A 20,437-nucleotide genomic window follows, 5' to 3' on the forward strand; every position below is an offset into this window, starting at 1 on the left:
AATGTGGGCGCTGGACGGGAAATTGACAACTGCGTCGGTCTTAAACTAGCAAAGACACTTGCGTTGGGCTTTGTGCTGCGCCGCGCCGGGTGCAAGATAGGGCCCAATAAGTCCAAATTCGTTGCGAGGGGTAAACCAAAATATGAAATGCTCATATGTGACTGTAGATTAATATAGACTTAATTAGCTTAAAATATGGACTTAACTGGCTCTCCCAGTAAAAGCGTTCGCCCCATGTTGGCCGTGTCCTGCAGCGGCGCAGGGTTCAAATCCGACCTGCTGCCCTTTGCTGCGTGTCATAACCCCATCTCTCTCCCCCTTTCATGTCTATCTGCTGTCACTATATAATAAAGGGAAAAAGCCCCAACAAAAATTATCTTTAAAAAATATGGACTGAACTGGTTAGCTCACCTGGTAGAGCAGGCACCCATATATAGAGGTTTACCCCTTGACGCAGTGGCCGCGGGTTCGACTCCGACCTGTGGCCCTTTGCTGCATGTCAATCCCCCTCTCTCTCCCCTTTCATGTCTAAGCTGTCCTATGGAAATAAAGGCCTAAAATGCCCCAAAAATAATGGACTGAAAATTGTAAATAACATATGACTAACGTGTTAGCAAACTAATTGCCTACTTATCCTGCAGGCACATAGAAACATTAGCATTCATTTAGCAACTGTTTCTATCCTCCTGATAATAAGTCCAATGGTTCTTTTAGCTCTGTTTTTGATCTCCAATAAGGCCTAGTTAAGCCCACAAGCACAGTGATATTTTTGTAAACAGGGTTTTATTCCTCTATTGCTCGGAGCTCTGTGTTTGGTCTCCACTCTCTTTAAACTATTGAGTAATTGAGCTTTAATTTGTCTGTGGGCACGACAAGTCAAAATTGTCGCTATGCAAGATTAGCTTATCCAATCACCAGAGGAAATTTATCTCAGTAAAAGGCCAGATGAGTGGAACCATAAGGTCCACATTACACCAGAGGGAGCAGAGTGCAGCGGCAGCCAGGATGGATTTTTACGACCTTCCAGTTAGGGGACAGTCTCTTTAATCACCTGTCCTTCTTGGCTGAGGCGAGGTGTCTATCTGTCGGGCTAGCTGACACCCCCCAACACCCCCTCTTTCCCTTTCAACTGCTTTATCTTTATGTCCTCATCATGTACAGAGACTCCCAGCAACGTGTCCAGCAATCAGGCGACAAATGTGCTAACCCACCCCCTTGCCCCCCCTCCCTCAGCTGGCCGTTAAACAGTCCCTCCTGGTGCATCGAGTCCGGGAAACTCTACACTTCGTAAATGTTAACTGCTGCTCCTGGGTTAACGTGATCCTCCGTCGCCTCCTCTTCCAGAAATGCCCCCGATGCTTAAAAGTTCAGAGGTCGACGTCTCCTGGAGCCATGGGACTAACTCGGGGCTCACGCTGGGAATAGGACGAGTGTATCTTGTGTAAGGAGTGTGTATGTGGAGAGTGTGTGTGTGTGTGTGTGTGTGTGTGTGTGTGTGTGTGTGTGTGTGTGTGTGTGTGTGTGCCCTTTGCCAGCAGTTGGCACCTTCAAAGCAACAGCCAACTTCACATGACCAGAGTGTGTGTGCCAGAAGCTGGGGAGTGCACATACTGTATGGTACCAAACACCACCCCCTCTCTCTGTCTGTCTGGGTCTCTCGCACACACACACACACACACACACACACACACACACACACACACACACACACACACACACACACAGAGGGCGACCACACACTCTCTCCTCCCTCCCAACTGAAGGTGTGACGGTGAGCTGCTGGGTCAAAGTCAGGCAGATGGCCCTCGCGGTCGGGATTCAATATCACTGACCGAGACCGTACGACCGAACACACACACACACACAAACACACACACACCACACACACACACACACACACACACACACACACACACTCAACAGCATGACCTCTAGACGGTGATCCTTGCCGATAACACAGAAGCAGCCTCACCTACCTACCTTTTTTTTTTATGAAAACACTCATTGATACTTAAATTCCACTAAAGAAAACATCTTCCTGAAGACTTAAAAAACTGGTAAAAATAAAGTGTATGGGGGATGTATTTGTAATTTTGGATTGGTGGCATATTCGTTTTTCTGTCTGATAAAATATATTTCCACCAATATAATCAGACTGTGAAGCTACACAGTAGTTGGCAGGGCCTATTAACAGTGGGTATGGTGTTTACCCATAATTTGGCCTTCGCTACTTGATTAACAGCCATAATTACCTTATTTTATTATTATTTTTACTGTATATGTACTGGGTGTTTTCTTTGCTAGACAGCCACATCAAAGAAACATTTCCCTTTCACTCAGGTTTTTACTGATTAATGTAAAATAAGATTATTACATTGGTACGCTGCAAAAGAAAACGCCACATACAATATAAAATGAAGTTAACTGTTCACACAATACAGTAATGTGAGCTATTTAAATGTAGCTGGATACATGGTTAAACGTCATTGGCTTTTACCAGTGTATCACTATGAGTACTTTGTCCACAGCAATCTCACCAATCAGTCCCAAAACATCCCAGTTAGAGAGTAAACATATTCTTTGTAAATCTTAAAGGGCTCATATTATGCTCATTTTCAGGTTCATACTTGTATTTAGAGGTTATATCAGAATAGGTTTACATGGTTTAATTTTCAAAAAACACCATATTTTTGTTGTACTGTGTGTTGAGCTCTCTGTTTTAGCTACAGAGTGAGACATCTCACTTCTGTTCCATCTTTGTTGGGAGTCGCACATGCTCAGTACCTAGGTAAGGACTACTAGCCAGTCAGAAGCAGAGTATGAGGGCGTGCTACGCTAGCAGCTAGGCGAGCGTTATAACATGTGTTACAAAGTGACCACGTTTGTCTCTGAAGTAAAGGCTGGACTACAATAGAGCTGTTTGGAGCAGTTTGTGAACAGTGTTTTCTGTTGGAGACGGTAAGGGGGATGGATGGGGTGGACTTTGGGCTTTTTCACTTTGTAAACCGATTACATGCGCAAAAAAGATATGTAACACAATAAAGGAAAGGGAAAAAAGCCAAAAAGCATAATATGAGCACTTTAACAATCATTCCCCGAAAGAACCAAGCAGGCCTGCCTTGATGCACAATCCAAATTTTCTTCCAAATTTTCCATTTTTAGCACGTAGCTTGCTAGCTCGGAGGTTGTCGTTGGTTCCTATAGTGAAGGGATCTTGAGAACGGCAACGCACAGAGAGCGGAAAGGGGCAAAGCCGCGCGCAGGATGTCAGGCTTTATCCTGGAAATGTACTTCTGCTGATCCAGACTAGTGTTTGTTGGACTGATCCCTCCCTGCGTGGACTGTCGCTCTTTATACTGTACTACGTCGCCGGACTTCCTCCTTGAGGCAGCTCTGCACGTCCTGGCCCACTGTTACGTGGGTTATATACGAAGTGAATAGTGTATCACTTTAGCACAAACAGGGAAGGAGAACATCCTGCATGATTTTACAGTGTGTTCCCCACACTTTTGGAGACAAGTTTGTCGGTGGTGTATTTTTCTTATGGATTATGGATCAGCAGGCAACAATACTTTCTATCTTTTCAAAAAGCTTCCTATAAAGATAGTGACATCAGAGACCTAAAAGGTGGCACACCTGGTATATATATATATATATATATATATATATATATATATATAAGCTTGAAACAGCCAACCTGCCTCTTATCCTCGCTTGCTTCTGAAATATCAGTGAAACTCCTGGTTTCCTAGGATGTGTAGTCTTGAATGTGCATCAAACAGATACAAATAAAAAGCAAACTTCAGGTGGGTTTACCCTCTTCCAACATCCCTGCTCACAACTGTACACACACACACACACACACACACACACACACACACACACACACACACACACACACACACACACACACACACACACACACACACACACACACACACACACTTGACACATTACAAACACACCCTCTGCTACAACACATCACTCTGACAAACCCCTTGATACAGATAAAGTGTGACTTTGCTTCTCACTCTTCATTCGGCAAACAAACGACTATAAATCAAATTGTCCTTTACAATATCCCTCGTCTTGGCAGCGCTCGGCGCACAGTTAGCCTACATTATCCCCACTTCATTTAGCTCGGTAAACAATTAACCCAGCGCGGGCGCGTGAGCAGAATGATTGAGGGATTTGGCATTAGCTATGCTGCGTCGTGTCTCCACACTAACTACCCTAAGTGTTTAACATAGTTAGCCTGCATTTAAAGCCACCATCCCCCCCGTTTCTTTATCAATCCCCTCCTCCCTCCGCTGAATCAATATGCCTAAACGCCGCCGCCGCCAACTCGGAGAGAAAAGAGGGGTTAGGGAAGTTAATTTGAAACAAGCGATTAATATTTCTTTCGTTAAATAAGAGCGCACGCGCACACACACACACACACACACACACACACACACACACACACACACACACACACGACAGTTGGCGCATCGATGAGGTTTGCCTTCCTTCAGCCCTGTTTGCCATAGCATTTGGGTTTCACTACAGCAATTACAGCCTTTAATTGAATTGATTTCGATAATGAGCCTCTGTAATGACACCGCTGTGGGAATGGTTGTGTGTACATGTGTGCGTGTGTGTATGTATGTGTGTGTGTGTGTCTGGAGTTTGCAATGAATGAGCCGTTGTTTTTCTGGACTTAAATGATCTGTAGGGAGGCGAGCAGGATTTAAAGATGAAACACAAAAAGCACATTCAAAACAGCCGTCTATACTGGTCAGCCGTCTGCGCTCAGCCCTTACACAAAACCACTTGTCCGAGGTCTAACCTTTTTCAGCTTGTTGCATAATATCCTTCAGGCTATAACACATGAATGTTTAATGACACACAGCTTAGTACATGATAAATTTAATACCCCTACACTACCGTATTTCCGCCGTTTCAGGCTAAGCACCACCCCCACAACTACTTCCCGGGTCCTCGGGCGGTTACGGGGCGGTAAGGTTTTCACGAGAAAATTAAAAGGGGGCACAGAGTCAATCAGCTGGTCTACCAGTCAGTAGGAGTTACCTCATCTTCTTTATTTTTATTATTTTCTGCCATGTGGCTCGTCTGCCTTCTAAGCGCTGCGTGGAGAGCTATTGTGATGGAGTGGCGATATGTGTAATAGGCTCGCGTCTGAACAAACAACACACACACACACACACACACACACACACACACACACACACACCGACTGACAGTTCCGTGGACATGAGGCATTCCTCCCCTCGCTGCACTACTATCAAGTACTCAAGTTGAAAACACACACTTGTGCACACTCGAAGGAACGCCCAGGTATCAGTGATAAACGGGGCTGATGCTGGCTATTTTTTATATATATATATATATATATATATATATATGCTCTGCCTGTACCGTCGCTATGATGGATTTGTTTTGATTATATTCCAAAGTTATTACAGAGTTGATAAATGCCGTTTCGGATCGGACTGCACTCACACGTGTCAGGTAGCGCCGAGAGCGTCGGGATCTTGTGGTCTAATGAGACGCTTTCCTGCCCAGGTAAGGGCTTGAGATTTATTTTGTGGGAAAAACTTCTCAAAGAAAACAGCAGGATCTCTTTGTCTTGGGGGGGGGGAATTCAGGGGCATTTATACTACCTTGTACATGTTGGTTATCGTTCCTATCACTTTTGATAGCGCTACAATATGCAAGTCCTACATGACAGGAACACTACGGTACAGATGATCATACAGCCAGTAAATAAACCCTCAGATCAGATGACAGGATCTACAAACAAGATAACTTAAAGCATACTTCTAACTAAAGTGGAAGGAGTCTCTGTCGGTCTACGCTCTGCAGTGCCCTGCTACGTCCTGCTACGTTCTGCTGCACCCTGCAGTGCCCTGCTACTCTATGTCCTGCTATGCCCTGCAGTGCCCTGCTATGTCCTACATCCTGCTACGTCCTGCTACACCCTGCAGTGCCCTGCTATGTCCTGCTATGCCCTGCAGTGCCCTGCTACGTCCTGCTGCACCCTGCAGTGAGCTGCTACTGTATGTCCTGCTATGCCCTGCAGTACCCTGCTACGTTCTACGCCCTGCTACGTCCTGCTACATCCTGCTACACCCTGCAGTGCCCTGCTATGCCCTGCAGTGCCCTGCTACGTCCTGCTACGCCCTGCTATGTACTGCTGCACCCTGCAGTGCCCTGCTACTGTATGTCCTGCTATGCCCTGCAGTGCTCTGCTACGTCCTGCTACGTCCTACGCCCTGCTATGTCCTGCTACACCCTGCAGTGCCCTGCTATGCCCTGCAGTGCCCCGCTACGTCTTGCTACGTCCTGCAGTGCCCTGCTACGCCATGAACTACTATTTCTAGTCACAGTTCCATTATCTTTATTGTGACTATTATTGCCACTGTTCATCACACCCCCAACCGGCACCGTCAGACACCTCCTACCAAGAGCCTGGGTATGTCCCAGGTTTCTCCCTAAAAGACATAGTTACAACTTTACGATGTATAAACCCTGTGCAAAGTCAAACCCTAATTGGAAAGTGGAACCGTACAAAAATAACTTCTAAAAGGTGCTAACTTCAATTTTTACAACTAACATATCAGTGCGATGTGAACAGAAACCGATGCTCAGATACGGGTTACTTTCAAACATGAATGTCGTCAGTCAAATAAAACATGCATCAGCCTCAGTACACCCTACAGCTTGCAGTGTGACAGTCTCAAAGTCCATTATTTCTCAAGCGTGCATGCGAGCTCCCTTCAAAAGACCGCCGAGGCTTTTGCATGAAAGAAAATGATTTCTCACATCATTGAAAATGATAATACACATTATCACTTACAGTCTGCGCTTCTGTCCGCAGCTGTGTCCACCGACATGAAATAATAAATGGCCGATTAAATGACTTATAGTCTTTGGATTATAAATTGCTCCTTTTAAACCTTAACCTTGCTCGAGATCACACTCGCTTTGATGGAGCCTTTGATGTGCCTTTGGTTGCACGAGCACACACAACCTTGCGCCTGTATTCTGGCAGAGGAGCGTCACTAATTATCTTGCCGGCAGAAAGGTAAGGGAGGTGGGGACCTGTGTGTGTGTGTGTGTGTGTGTGTGTGTGTGTGTGTGTGTGTGTGCGTGTGTGTGTGTGTGTGGTCTCAGTGCAACAGTAGCTTTTAATGAGCCCCACGCTTCTTATCAAGCTTGGCGCTCGACAAACGCTCTGATCCGCCCACATGGAGGACAGGGCTCGACTGATCGCGTCTGAATCACCCCCTCAAATGCCACGATCACCTTCCCTCTCGCTCATCCCCCACCAGCCTTACAGTCAGAACGAAAAATCCTTGAGAGAAACTGTGAATCAAAGGGCTTTTCATCCGTTTTCACAAAGAGAGATAGAGAGGGAGAACGATGGAAAAAGAGAATCAACAGGACAAAAGAGAAAGAGAGAGAGAGAGAGAGTAGGGATGTAAAGAGGGCAAGAGGTAGAGAGAGTGCGTAGAGAAAGAAAACGAGGATAAAGGACTGAACTTCTCCAAGCTGGAGGGCACTCCAGAGGACACGTCCTAGATTAGCTCTCACCCCTCCCTTCATCCTTCCATCTCTCCATCCCCTCCTCCCTCCACCTAGCTTCAGACGGAGAACAGCGGCCCCGGGGCCCTCTTGGCGGGCGTCGGGTTTGTGTGTTTGTGTGTGTGTGTGTGGGGGGGGGGAGAAAGAGCGGAGACATCGGGCATTTAGACATCTGTCAGCCACTAATGAAAGAGTTCAATTTAGTGGAAAATCTCAAACAACCTTGTCTGACAGGCTGGCTGACAGGCTTTAACTCGCCGCGTGTTGTTGTTGGTGGGTGGGTGTGTGTGTGTGTGTGTGTGTGTGTTTCTGTCTCAGCGTGTGTGTGTGTTGTGTTAGTGAGGAGGGTGGGTGGGTCTCCGAGTGGATCGGGACGTGGAAATAAAAAATAAAAAAAAAAAGTGGAGAAAGAGAATAAATGTAATGTAATAAACTCAGACTGTGCTGGGGCATATGCTTGCGTTCACACAAATGTGTGTGTGTGTGTGTGTGTGTGTGGTGTGTGTGTGTGTGTGTGTGTGTGTGTGTGTGTGTTAAAGAGTCATGCAGGGGTGTGGATCAGTCCGTGCAGCAGGGGTTTGGTCTTATGGTTTTAAACGCTCCAGGGGTATAGGGCATGTTTTTCAACAATAGATGGGTGGCGTTTGTGTGTGTGTGTGTGTGTGCGCGACAAATGAATTGTACCTAGACCTCACTAGTGCTATTAGAGTTGGAGAGATGAACACAGGGCTCTCCACACACACACACACACACACACACACACACACACACTAGTCTCCACCCCCTCAGAGCTTCATTAGCAGGTCATTAGACACGTCGTCAGTGAAAGCTGTTGTTCTTTGAGAAACAGTTTTGCTTCAGTGGGAAGACTCCATGTGTTTGTCATAAAGACAACTCATTATTTTTCTTTTTCTGAAAAATAAATCTGGCAAATTATCTTTTTTTTCTACTTTCTATATTGTAGATTAAAGGGGTAGTTCAGATGTTTGTAAGTGCGGTTGTATGAGTTACTTCTCCATAGTCAGTGTGTTAGCTACAGTAGATGGAGGTCGGCACGCCCCCCCAGTTTGGAGAAGCAGGCAGGAGTACCGACACGGAAGCTAAGCGATGTCCTGCTGTGGACGGGGGCCTTTCCGACGGGGGAACTGAAGCCGTCGGTGAACCCTCTCCAAGCGTGGGTTTCTGGTGATTTTGCAGGTGAAAGGACGTGCGGGTATCTCTTAAAACTGGGCTGATTTTCAAAAGTCATAAGATGTAAAGCTGTTTATTGTCATACAGTATGTGCAGAGAAGCCGGTTGTGCTGTACAATCAGCTTGCTGTCCTCTCTGATGACCATCTATAGAACAGAAATACACAAACAGAACGAGGGAAAGAAACTCCGCTCGATCGTATAAAAATGACAAAACTGCGAAATTGGAGTCTGCTGTGCAGACGTAGCGCACGTTTCGATGACGAGCTGAAGTCTTTTAATACTGTGTTTATTGGTTTTACAGATCTATGCAATGTAAATAACCATTTTTTTCTTTTTGTTAAGGTGGAAAAAACAAGAGACAAACAATTTTAATAATGAAAATCTGAGAAAATAAATCACAAAATAGAGGAGTATACATATATAGTATACATATATGTGCATGCATTAATAAATAAATTAAAATCAATAAAAAAATAATAACAATAGTTGCTTACCAGTTTAATATGAAAGGATTAATTGATGCGATGTAAAAAAAATAAATTAAAAAAAGAATAAAATAAATAAATATCTGAAAACACCTATAATGACAACGACTAGGGACTAATAGTGAATTCTTTTAGATATCTGGATTACACAACACCGTTGTTTCAGCACCATTTTAAAGGAAATGTATGTCATGTTGGAAATACGCTTATTCGCTCTTTTGCAGAGAGATAGATGAGAAGATAGATTCCACTCTAATGTCATAATGCAATGTGCTAGCCTAGCTCTGTCCAAAGGTCACCAAAAACCACCTACCAGCGCCTCTAAAGCTCGTTATGTCTCGGTTGGACGGTCTGTTAAAAAAAAAAAAAAAAAGTGTAAAAACAACACAATGTGAAAAAAAAGCACTTCAAAATGAATTCCTTTTTTCCTACCAGACGTTGGTGTTGCCATAGCAGTAATGACGGCTCGTTTACTTGAGCCACATTTCCCAAGATTCTTCTGTAAACCGAAAGCTTTTCACGAGATGACATTGTTTACCGGAGACTGCAGTGATAAGTGTCTTCTTACAGCGGGAGAAACAGCAACTTGAGTATGTGACGGAACCAATCCACACCTTGTTAAAGAAAACCCAGGCATTTCTTTTTTGAAAAAGAGTCAGAAGAAACAAGAAGCCTTAGCAATGCGACTCCCAGTTCCTGTTCTGACCTGTATATACTGTGGAAACACTGCTGCATCGCTGAATTTTGACATACAGGGTGTGGAGCGGATGTGAATATGCACTTTCTGCGTGCATTACATCCCATATGCATACATTTTGGTAAACGTGCGCTGTCAGATCGCTGACAAAGCTGCGGCAGAGACATCTGAGGAGTGATGGAAAGTGATGTGGAGAGGCTCGGAGGCTGGCAGAGAAGCAACTCTTTGCTGCCTGACACTTAAAGGTCCCATGGCATGAAAACGTCACTTTATGAGGTGTTTTAACATTAATATGCGTTCCCCCAGCCTGAAATGGCGATAGGTGTAAACCGAGTCCTGGGTATCCTGCTCTGCCTTTGAGAAAATGAAAGCTCAGATGGGCCAATCAGGAATCTTCTCCTTATGAGGTCATAAGGAGAAAGGTTACCTCCCCTTTCTCTGCTTTGCCCACCCAGACACAGAAATGTCAAATCCTAAGGAAAGCTCATTGTGGGACTGGCTCTAGTGGCTGTAATTCTGCACCAAGGCTGAATTTCAGGAAAGAGACTTCAGATACAGTATTAGGGGACCACTAAGGTCTATATAAAAGAGACTTCAGATACAGTATTAGGGGACCACTAAGGTCTATATAAAAGAGACTTCAGATACAGTATTAGGGGACCACTAAGGTCTATATAAAAGAGACTTCAGATACAGTATTAGGGGACCACTAAGGTCTATATAAAAGAGACTTCAGATACAGTATTAGGGGACCACTAAGGTCTATATAAAAGAGACTTCAGATACAGTATTAGGGGTTTTGGGTGCTTATTTTTGACGCTTTTTTTGCGGTTTTGACCTGTTTTTTGTCATCATTTTTGTTGTTGCTTTTTAACGTTTTGTCGTGGTTTTTTGGCGCTTTATCGACGTCCTATATTTTCTGACCCAAGAAAACTTTGAAAACGGGTCAAATTTGACCGGGAGACAACATGAGGGTTAATACTGCATCATCTCACAGCGCCGCGGTCAAGCTTCTGCTCGGCCCGGTGCGTACCATACAGACGCTAGAGGGTGATTTTTGCTTCACTATCTGACACTGAGAGCCACTGGAAGCGCCAGTATTTCACGAGTTGGGAGTGAGAGCGGGTTGTACAGGGAGAGATTCATCACATTAACAACAGACCCCTTCACTTAATGCCCTCCTAAAAAAAAAAAAAGAGGCAGCCGTTCAACTGGCTTGTGCTGCCAATACCGGTGCCCTTTTTTCTCCAATTTGGCGCCCGTCCAGCTTTCCACTCTGATCACATCTCCCCCCTGTTAGGGCCTTGGCTTTTTGGAAGGAGAGATAGAGAGCGAGGGAGGGGGAAGAGTGCCAATACCAACATTGTTTCGCTGGCTTTTTACAAGCCAGGAGAGTGGGGAAGTTAATAAGCAGGTATTGGTTTTTAACGGCGGCCCGTTTATTGCTTTGCCCTCGAGCGTGCTGGAGTGCTCTCCTCCACCTATTTCTTCCTGTCCGTCTGCCCATCACTTCTCTTAACCTCCCGTTGAATTTCTCCCTCTCTCTCTGTCAGCTCTTCCTTTTGTCTCGACTTGCCTCATTCAGCAATTAATTCACCATCACCTCATCATCTACTTTGTTTTCTCTGTCTCTAGCTGACTCCTTCCCCTGCCCTTTTTTATATTTTAAGCTGAGGTGGAGCCAGTTTTAAAACTAAAAGATTATAAACAAACCCTTGCGCAAAGCACTTAATGATCCATCATTATGCCACCATTGAGTCAGTGTTTTTGCAAGTGTGTGTGTGTCTGAGAGTGTACTGTATTTATTGGTCCTTCTCATGTGCCTGTGTATAAACCATATCCGTCGTCCGTCAATACCGGACGCTTATTAAAAATCGGATGTCAGCCGGTCAGCGTTGTCCAGCTCTGACATGATGAATGCGATGCAAGTTTAATTACGTACATATTGTGCTGTCGATCAATGTCGTCTGGGTCTTCAACGGGCAAAGTTTTTTATTTTTTTTTATTTCCCCTGCTCTCAGAAGCTTCCCCGCACTGCCGAGAGAACAAAAATGAGTTTACTGGAGACTCAAAGCTCTCAAGTACTCCCAGTAAAACATGTAAGCCGGCCCCACACCTGTAACAACTCTTTATTCGCCCCCAGCCCCCCTCTCTTCTCCCTCTCTGCCCATCCAGGTGCTCTGATTCCTGACTGTCACTGTGGCCTGCAACTGTATATAAGGAAGGCTGGGAGACAGGGAGATCGCTCTCTGACACTGAAGCAGCTTTGACAACCGTGCTTCATTGGTTGTTTTTCTTTGGCTAGTAGATGCACTGTTTTGGTTCACGGACCTAAATTGAACTGAACTGGTGCTCTCGAAGCTAACCCGAGGCCCCCTGTTTTCAATCGGACCAGTTTGTCTGTTTGGTCCGCACCAGAGTTTGGAACGGGTCTTCACAGCGCCCCAAACCAACCGGACTATCCGACGAAACGCTCCAGGCTTCGGCTAAAACGGACCACACTGCTCAGGTGTGAAAGCAACCTGAGAGTGGCATCTGTGGTGGAAACACAAAACAGATCCAGGGTTTAGGTACAGGTCTTAGGTTCTAAGGGTACCGCACCGAAAGCGTTTGGTGGAAACGCGGCTTTAATCTCACAGACAGGGCCTGCAGTTTCTTACTTTGTGGTTTCATCTTTTAAATGACATTCTTGGATTGCAGCAACAACCTTGGGCCTTGCCTTTCAGACTACAAACAGGCTGACTTAACCCTCTGATTGGACGGGACTTGTTAGGGCCTGCCTGAGAGGAAGATACGAAGATGAAGATACTACTCAGGGGTGAAAATGATAAATTAGGAATTATAAATTTAATTAATTCAATTTAATTAACTTAGTTGAAGGTTGGAGAACCCTTGACTTTATTCTGTCCCCCTCCCCTTCTGAAACTAAACTAATGCCCTTGCAAGCACCTACAATCCAAATGTGTCGGTATCCGACTTCAAAAAGCCCCAAACATAAGAACCAGATAGAGATGCCGCAGGAGAGAGAAGCTAGCGAGGCGGAGGGATGACCAGACGGAACAGAGGGAGGGAGGGTGTTATGGTGTAGAAGAAGGCAATTTCATGTTCCTATAATCCTAAAACGGCTGCAGTATGTGTCCTCCCCAGGGCTGTTTCACACCTCCACCAAGGGATAAGTGACTAACTCTCACGGCGCAGGAAAACACACCAAATTTAACATACTTATTCCACAAGCAATTAACACGGCGACTCCGTGCAAAACAACAAGCTTGACTCTGAATTCGGGAACCCGAGCACAAATCCTTGCGAATGGCTCTTGCGGGATTCGCAGAATCCACCCCTGTCCTGCCCAGGAGGGCTATCCGCTGATCCAACTGACAGAAGCAGGCGAGTGCAGGCGCTCAACTGATGAGATTCCAGTTAGCCGGCGCAGCCAAGAGGAAAGGCGGGGAGGCAGCCAATAGCCCCGGCAGAAGGGATCTGGGGGCCTCTAAATATCCACACAGGGCTAAAAGAGCAAGAGCGTGCGCAAGCTCCAGCCCACTTCCTCTATCGCTCTCCTGGGCCTCGGGAGGGAACAATAGTGGAGAATGGAGCAGACAGCATGAAAGAAAGGCAATGCCACAGCACCAGCACGCGCCTTTATAGTCGGGCTTGTGTGAGGGTTTCCAGATATGCAGAAACTAAATGCAAGCAAGCAAGCAAACACCTGTTTTTAACCTCCAGTGGTGCTGTAGAGCAATGTCTTGATGACTGAATTTGTAAATTTGTAAAACTATAATTAAAACACCACAATATTAGTATTGTATTATATCGTACATATCCGTTACAGTCACTCCCCCGGCTGCAATGACGGTGCCGGGACTCCTAAAGCTCAGATGCGGAAGACCCGGAAACGCTGACAAATCAGAGCAGACTGGACTTTTTCGGGAGGGGGGGGCCTTAAAGAGACGGGGTGCTAAAACAGGGCGTCTCAGACGGAGGGTGAATTCAAGTATATTTAGACAATATGAGGAAAAATAATGCGTTTAATGAACATTAAAGCATGTAAACATGTTCTAGTAGAAACTCAAAATACAAGTATGGGACCTTGGAATAAACATAACGTTTACCAGAATACTTTCACAGCGTACCTTAAACATGGACTCTTCACTTATCAACTCAATAGTTTCCACTTTGTTTCACAAACTAGCACTGGCAGTCAGATGCGAACCTGCTCACACTTTTGTGCCACACACTGATGTTCATACAGTTCAAACACACACACACACACACACACACACACACGCACACACACACACACACACACACACACACACAGGTCAAGGCGGGGCCGCCTCGGGGTGCTGCTGTAAGTGTGTGATTAGAGGAGAAAAGTAGGCAGAGGAGAAACCAGGACACACACTCACCCCTGTTAAGGTCTTTATGTTATGCAGTGCATTCTGGGCTTCTAGGGCAGCTTTCCTTGTGTAAAACGTGACAAAACAGCAGCCTGGGGAGAGAGGGAGAGAGAAGAGAGAAGAGAAAGAGAGGGGATGAGCATAAGCAGCAACAAAGAGCATTTTCTCTATTCAGCGGCTTGGCATCACCTGTCGACACTGGCAGACGCTGAGTGAATGTTAAGGACGAGACATCCTAGCGGAGAGGGAGAGAGCGCTTTTAGAACGTTTACTGCAACATCAAACTTCAAATCATAACACAATAGTACATTACACAATACAGCATCCGTAAACAAATAAGAGAAGTCAAAAAAAAACAAAAGACACTATTTCATTTCTATTTACCTTGATTGCAGTAGACAAAGGGTTTTTTAGTATACTGCATCACCTATACCCCTTCGAGGTATAATTTAAAATTATCATTCAAGATATGATTGTTCTCACAATTTCTTGGCATGGTTTAGAATTGAAGCATCAAATAGCTCTTGGGGTATCGTTCCCCACACCCCTATAATTTTAAAAGCCGGGTGCACCAGTCGTCCCAACCTTTTTTAATTGACAGTCAAATTACCATACCATGCCGTATACCATATCTGATCAAACTCTCAAAAGTAACTGGTAGAACAAATACATAATTCTCTGATTTACTCAACGCTTTTAACCTTCGCCATATAAAATATAGTCTCTGCTGTAACGGAACAAAGATTGTTGACATAGAACCAACATAGTCATTATCTATATAAACTCCCAGTACTTATATGAAGGTACCTGTGCAATATATTACCATATACCGGACTATGGTCTCTTACACTTCTAGGATCAAAATTCTCTACAGTCTTGGCTCCTTCAGTATTAAGGAGTTATTATCGCACCAGCCAACAAATCTATCTACCTCAGAGAAATAGTGTGAAGCATTATCTTGCCTATTTAATAAGCTTAAAATTGCTGTGTACCAAACTTGATAAAAGTACTCTCTTGACTTGCTACGCAGTCATTGGTATATAATGTAAATAAAATTGGTGAACAGACGATCCATGGGCTCCCGTGTTTGAAATTTTAACCTCAGAGTACGAGTTGTTGACTCTCACTTGTTGTGATGCATTGTTCAGAAAGGAATAGAACCATTTGATACAGTATGGATTTACATTAAGTTCTTTTTAACTTTGTGGTCAGCAATCTGGGATTCAGGGTATTGAACGCTGAACTAAAATCAAAAAAGTAAACGGGCATATGCTTGAGTGTCTTCTAAATGACTAATCACTAAATGAGGATGCAATAATTAGCGTCCTCAGTACCTCGCCTCCTTATAAGCAAATTGAAACGGGTTGAGTGAAGGTTTAACATATCCTTAACCCATTAGAACATATCGTTCAACCTCATAACATGTGATGTTCACGGTCTGAAACACGATTCTCCACTGAGTTCTTTTCTTAGACTGGTATAACAATAGTTTTTCCATAAGGATGATGTATGTGAATCTAAATTTTGAAAATTGGGCAGAATGCTGTGGAAAGCTCTATTGCACATGTTTTCAACAAAAAGGCTGAAATCCTATCTGACCCATAGATTTTTGAACATACACCTCTAAATAAAGTGCTAACCACATGTGGGTCCACCACTATCCCTCTGACCTGGTTCACATGTTACATTATCCAGAACATCCTAATAATCATCTGGCGACTCAAATCTAAGAAAAAGTCATTTAAATCGTTTGCCCTATGTTCGTCATCATTAGTTATCAAATTCCTATGAGGGGGTGTCAAATTTGTCACAAGTTTAATTGAGTCCCATAGGTTTTTGAATTCCCTGTGGCAAAATTATCTTCTATTGTATCTCTATATTTTTTCCTTGCCCCCTCAATATATATTCAGTTCTCTTTGGACCAATTTTAATTTGATTTTATCATTATTTATAAAAGCCAACTCCTTCCTATTCAAACATTCCTTAACTTCCTTTGTTATAATTTTTGTTATTTGGAAATACTGTTACAGTTTTCTCTCCACAATAGAGTCCACACAAAAATGTATATAGTCCGTTGTAGATTCTGTAGCTGTCTCAATATCCATCTCTGGGAAAGAGATTCCAACCGTGGAATCAAAGCAGCCTTTAAAGTCTGTATGCTATCCTCCCACCAGACCGAGATTGTCTTTGTGTGTGGCTTAGTTCTTTTAAAAGGTTTTATAGATTGAGTCAAATGGACAGTGATGTGATCACCGTTAGATAAAGGGGCTTGGGCTTAGCAACTATGCTTTTGATGTTCGTAGCATTTGTCTAGAATCTTGTTACCTCTGGTGAAGCACTTAATATATTGTTCGTATCCCGAGCATAAGCTCTAGTTTACACTGATTAAAGTCTCCAAGGATGAGATTGGGCCGCTGAGTACCCTTAATTGTTCGTTGACACAGTCACTTATGCACCTGGCGATTTCGGCATTCCCGCTGGTGGAGCGTACACCGCACAAATAATGATGTTTCCAAATTCCCGCGGTAAATAAAACGGTCTTAATGATAAACATAATAATTCCACATCGGGATTGCACACAGTATCTCTCACCGTATGCTGTTGGCACCATTTGTCCTTGACGTATATGCAGACACCGCCGCCTCTGGATTTACCCGAGTTTCCATCCCTGTCTGCTCGAACAAGCGAAAACCCGTCCAGCTCAACCAGAGAGCAGGGGATGTCCCGATGAAGCCATGTCTCCGTGAATACCATCAAGCTGGACTCGCGGTACTCGTGCCATGTCCTTGTAACCGTGCGTAGCTCTTCAATTTTATTCTTTAAGGACCGCACATTACTTAAAATCACAGACGGAAGAGGAGGTTTATCACCACGGCTCCGAAGACGGCGACGGACACCTCCTCTCTTCCCTCTTTTCCTGGGTCGCGCCGAAGATGCACTCTTCCTCCTGATATCAACAGGTAAGTCCGTGGGAGGCAATGTTGTTTCAGTCCTTAAAAGGAGCAGTTCCGCTCTGCTATAACTCAAGGATGGTAATGTTACACCGACCAACTGTGCAGTTGATCCGCGATCCACAGCAAGGATCCTCCCTCCAATCAAGATTAGTAACAGAAATTGTACCAAAAGTGCCTTCATTGTGATCAACGCTTTCACATTAAAAAACATTATAAAAACAAACAAACAATTAAGATCAAGTTCGACCGAGCAACAGACTGACAGTGCACGTGTCCGAGTCGCCAGCTGAGCAGCGCCACCGAAGAGTGGCCGGACGACCGGATTTGTTTCAGCGCGGATGACTTGAGCCTCGGGGAAAGTGTGTGCGCGCGCGCAGCGACGCACACGCACACACACAAACACTACAAAGACACCGAGGTGGCGGAGACAGGGGTTTGCCTCTTCATTAATCCTTGAGTAATCTGTGAACAGTTGCTTACTCCGCCGTTCACTACGGAAAGTATTTACTCATTGGTTTATTGCTTACGCTCCCTCACTCATTCACTCACTAGTTTACACCCACGAGGGGTTGTTCAGTCTCTCACTAAATCAAACACTTGCTTCAGAGTAAATATATTTCAGTGTGTGGTATAGTCTGATCATCAGGCTACAAAAAAAAAGAAGCTATTTCTTCTTTGCCGGAAAACAAGCAAATTACCAAGCAAAAGCTCACTAAGTTGCTGACTCACTCGCTCGCATACAGAACTGTGTGTGCACTCAAGTGCATGTGCACACCACACACAAACGAGAAGAAGAAGAAGAGGGTTTTTGCCCGACTTGCACAGTCAGGCAAAAAACCAAGCAGGGAGATATTTAGCGCAGACACAGAGGTGTGGCTTGTCGGTTTCCCTCAAATATAAAGCAGCTGTTGGAGACATTGGAAAAAATGTCACACTATGGACTTTTGCCTGTATTTATGTCTTCATCGTGACACTTTTCTAACAGCCACAGGGGAGCTTAAAAACAAGACTGAAGAGGAAAAATGGATGAACACTCCTTGAGACAACCATTAAGAATATGGAGGTTGCAACGGTGAATTAGTCAACTGGAAGAAGGACGCATCATCACGAGGAACAATGAAAACCTGTGTTATAAGTAATGGCATGACTGTAAGCACGGTATCCATCTTTGCTTGTTTTGCTCCCCAAAAGTTGTCATTCTTCCAAAAAATGTGAACACAAACATTTCTGAAGACATAAGAACTAAGAAACTTTCTTATGCCAATAGCAATATATGAGTTATAAATAACGTGCTACCAATATATGTTGGATAATGTAAACTACTGTAACATTTATAAAAAAAAAAAGATCTGTTAGATGTGATCATTAAAGTTACAATCTGGAAGAGCTCTGTTTCGTTCCCTATGGCGTTAAGCGCGTCACCGTCTGTAGTCATCGCTCTTTCCCGCTTACGTCATCGATGGCAGAGACCAGAACAAAACACAAAAAAACCAGCACGCCGCTTCACACACGAGTGAGTTGAAGAGCGAGTCTGTCGGAACAGACTCGAGTCACCGACCTCGCCAGACTGTCCGACGGTCGATTATCGGGTTAGTGTGTCAGCGCCTTAACCAACACGATCAGTCCTCGTTGACTTGCTTAACGAGATTAATACACATTATCTGCAGGTGATCCACCGGTCTGTGCCGGTTTTAGCTTCCACATCTTCCCTCCGGTCGCTGCAGATGCATATGGTTGGACCTTCTGCCCACAGCTTTGCTCATCTGTTCATTTCGGCGTGTATTTATTTGTCCAGAAATGAGCCTGAGTGCACCATTGTTTACACCTGCTTTGTTGTCCTCTCCATTGTGCTTATGGCACGAATCAACTCAGTGGGAGTGAGGCGGACTGGTGGTGGCTTTGTTGCCCATATCGCAGACATCGGGCCCTGATGACACTTGCCCTGCAGTGCATCTTAGTGAAATCCAACAGCGAGCATCTGGAGCAGATTTGGCATCTGATTCCCAGAGTCCCTTTGATGGGGCTGGGAGCGTAATGGATCTGAATTCCTGCGGTGTCCTCCGGGTGCCACGGCTGTTGAATAGTTGGCCCTTAGCCTAGCGTCAGCAACGTGATTGGTGTTGCGATTCAGATGCTGCAGAGGCTGTGTATTAGCCGGGATAACTCCCAGCTTAGTGTTTTTCTTCGACAACCCCCAGCGTGAAAGGCAGCTCAGGGTGTCACTTCACTAAACCCTAAGCCTCCCCCCACTTATACTATCAGTATTAATTTACCACCGAGGGTTTCACACCAGCCTCTACTAGTTAAAGGCATGGAGATAAGAGGGGAAATTAGTCACGACCGACAGAATATCACTGGGTGAAAATCTTTACATTTTACTCCATGTAGGTCAACCAAACTGATATGATTAACCCACTGAATTCTACACACTGAATTAAAAGTGGCGGTAAATGGGGTGGCCCTGCACATTCTGTAGATGAAGACGTATCCAAAAAATAGTGACACCAATATGGAAAAGTACTCCATCATAGTTATTCAAATGAAAAAGTGCAAGCAATTCAAACTGGGAACAAAAATTGGAAAAGGAACCGGTGTTAGCCCGCAGGCCTTGAGTTTGACACATGTGCACTAAGGATAAGGTCGAGGAAGAAGTACAGATAGCCTTAAGTAAAAGTAATAACACCAATATGTAGAGGTTCTCCATTCTAGTTATTAAATAAGACATGAAGTAAGTATTGTCCTGTCGCAGGCGACAGTGTCAAGGGTTAAAATGAAAAAAACTTTACCAATTCAAACTGGGATAAAAAATGGAAAAGCCAAACAAAATCGAAATCCTTAAAATCAGAAGTCCTTACTTTTATATTTTAAGTAATTTTGATCTAAAAAATTGGCAAGCAGAGCAACGTTTCCCTCTATAATGCAGGCTACACTGTAGAATAACAGCATAAGTAAATGTATCAAAAAAACAAAGACAGAAATACTCCAGAACTAGAGTTGAAGAGTTTCTTCTGGCTAATTAGGCATCTGCTCACCTTGACGCTGAGCTGAAGTATGCCGGGAGCTATGGAGTTATGTGACGTCTCTGCCAACTACCCGACACACACAAACACACACACATATG

The 20,437-nt window shown here is 44.4% G+C and overlaps 1 protein-coding gene across 23 annotated transcripts in view; it reads right to left on the reverse strand.

Moving 5' to 3' along the window:
- celf2 (cugbp, Elav-like family member 2) overlaps positions 1-20,437 on the reverse strand; it is a 237,799-nt gene that overhangs the window by 74,142 nt on the left and 143,220 nt on the right. For all 23 annotated transcript variants that reach the window (XM_039791623.1, XM_039791620.1, XM_039791621.1 and 20 more), the window contains one exon: positions 14,372-14,454. In XM_039791623.1, the coding sequence (XP_039647557.1) occupies positions 14,372-14,454 (83 nt within the window). The remainder of the gene's footprint in view (positions 1-14,371; positions 14,455-20,437) is intronic.

This window comes from Perca fluviatilis, chromosome 23, assembly GCF_010015445.1.
Source record: "Perca fluviatilis chromosome 23, GENO_Pfluv_1.0, whole genome shotgun sequence".
In the NCBI taxonomy this organism is placed as follows: domain Eukaryota; kingdom Metazoa; phylum Chordata; class Actinopteri; order Perciformes; family Percidae; genus Perca; species Perca fluviatilis.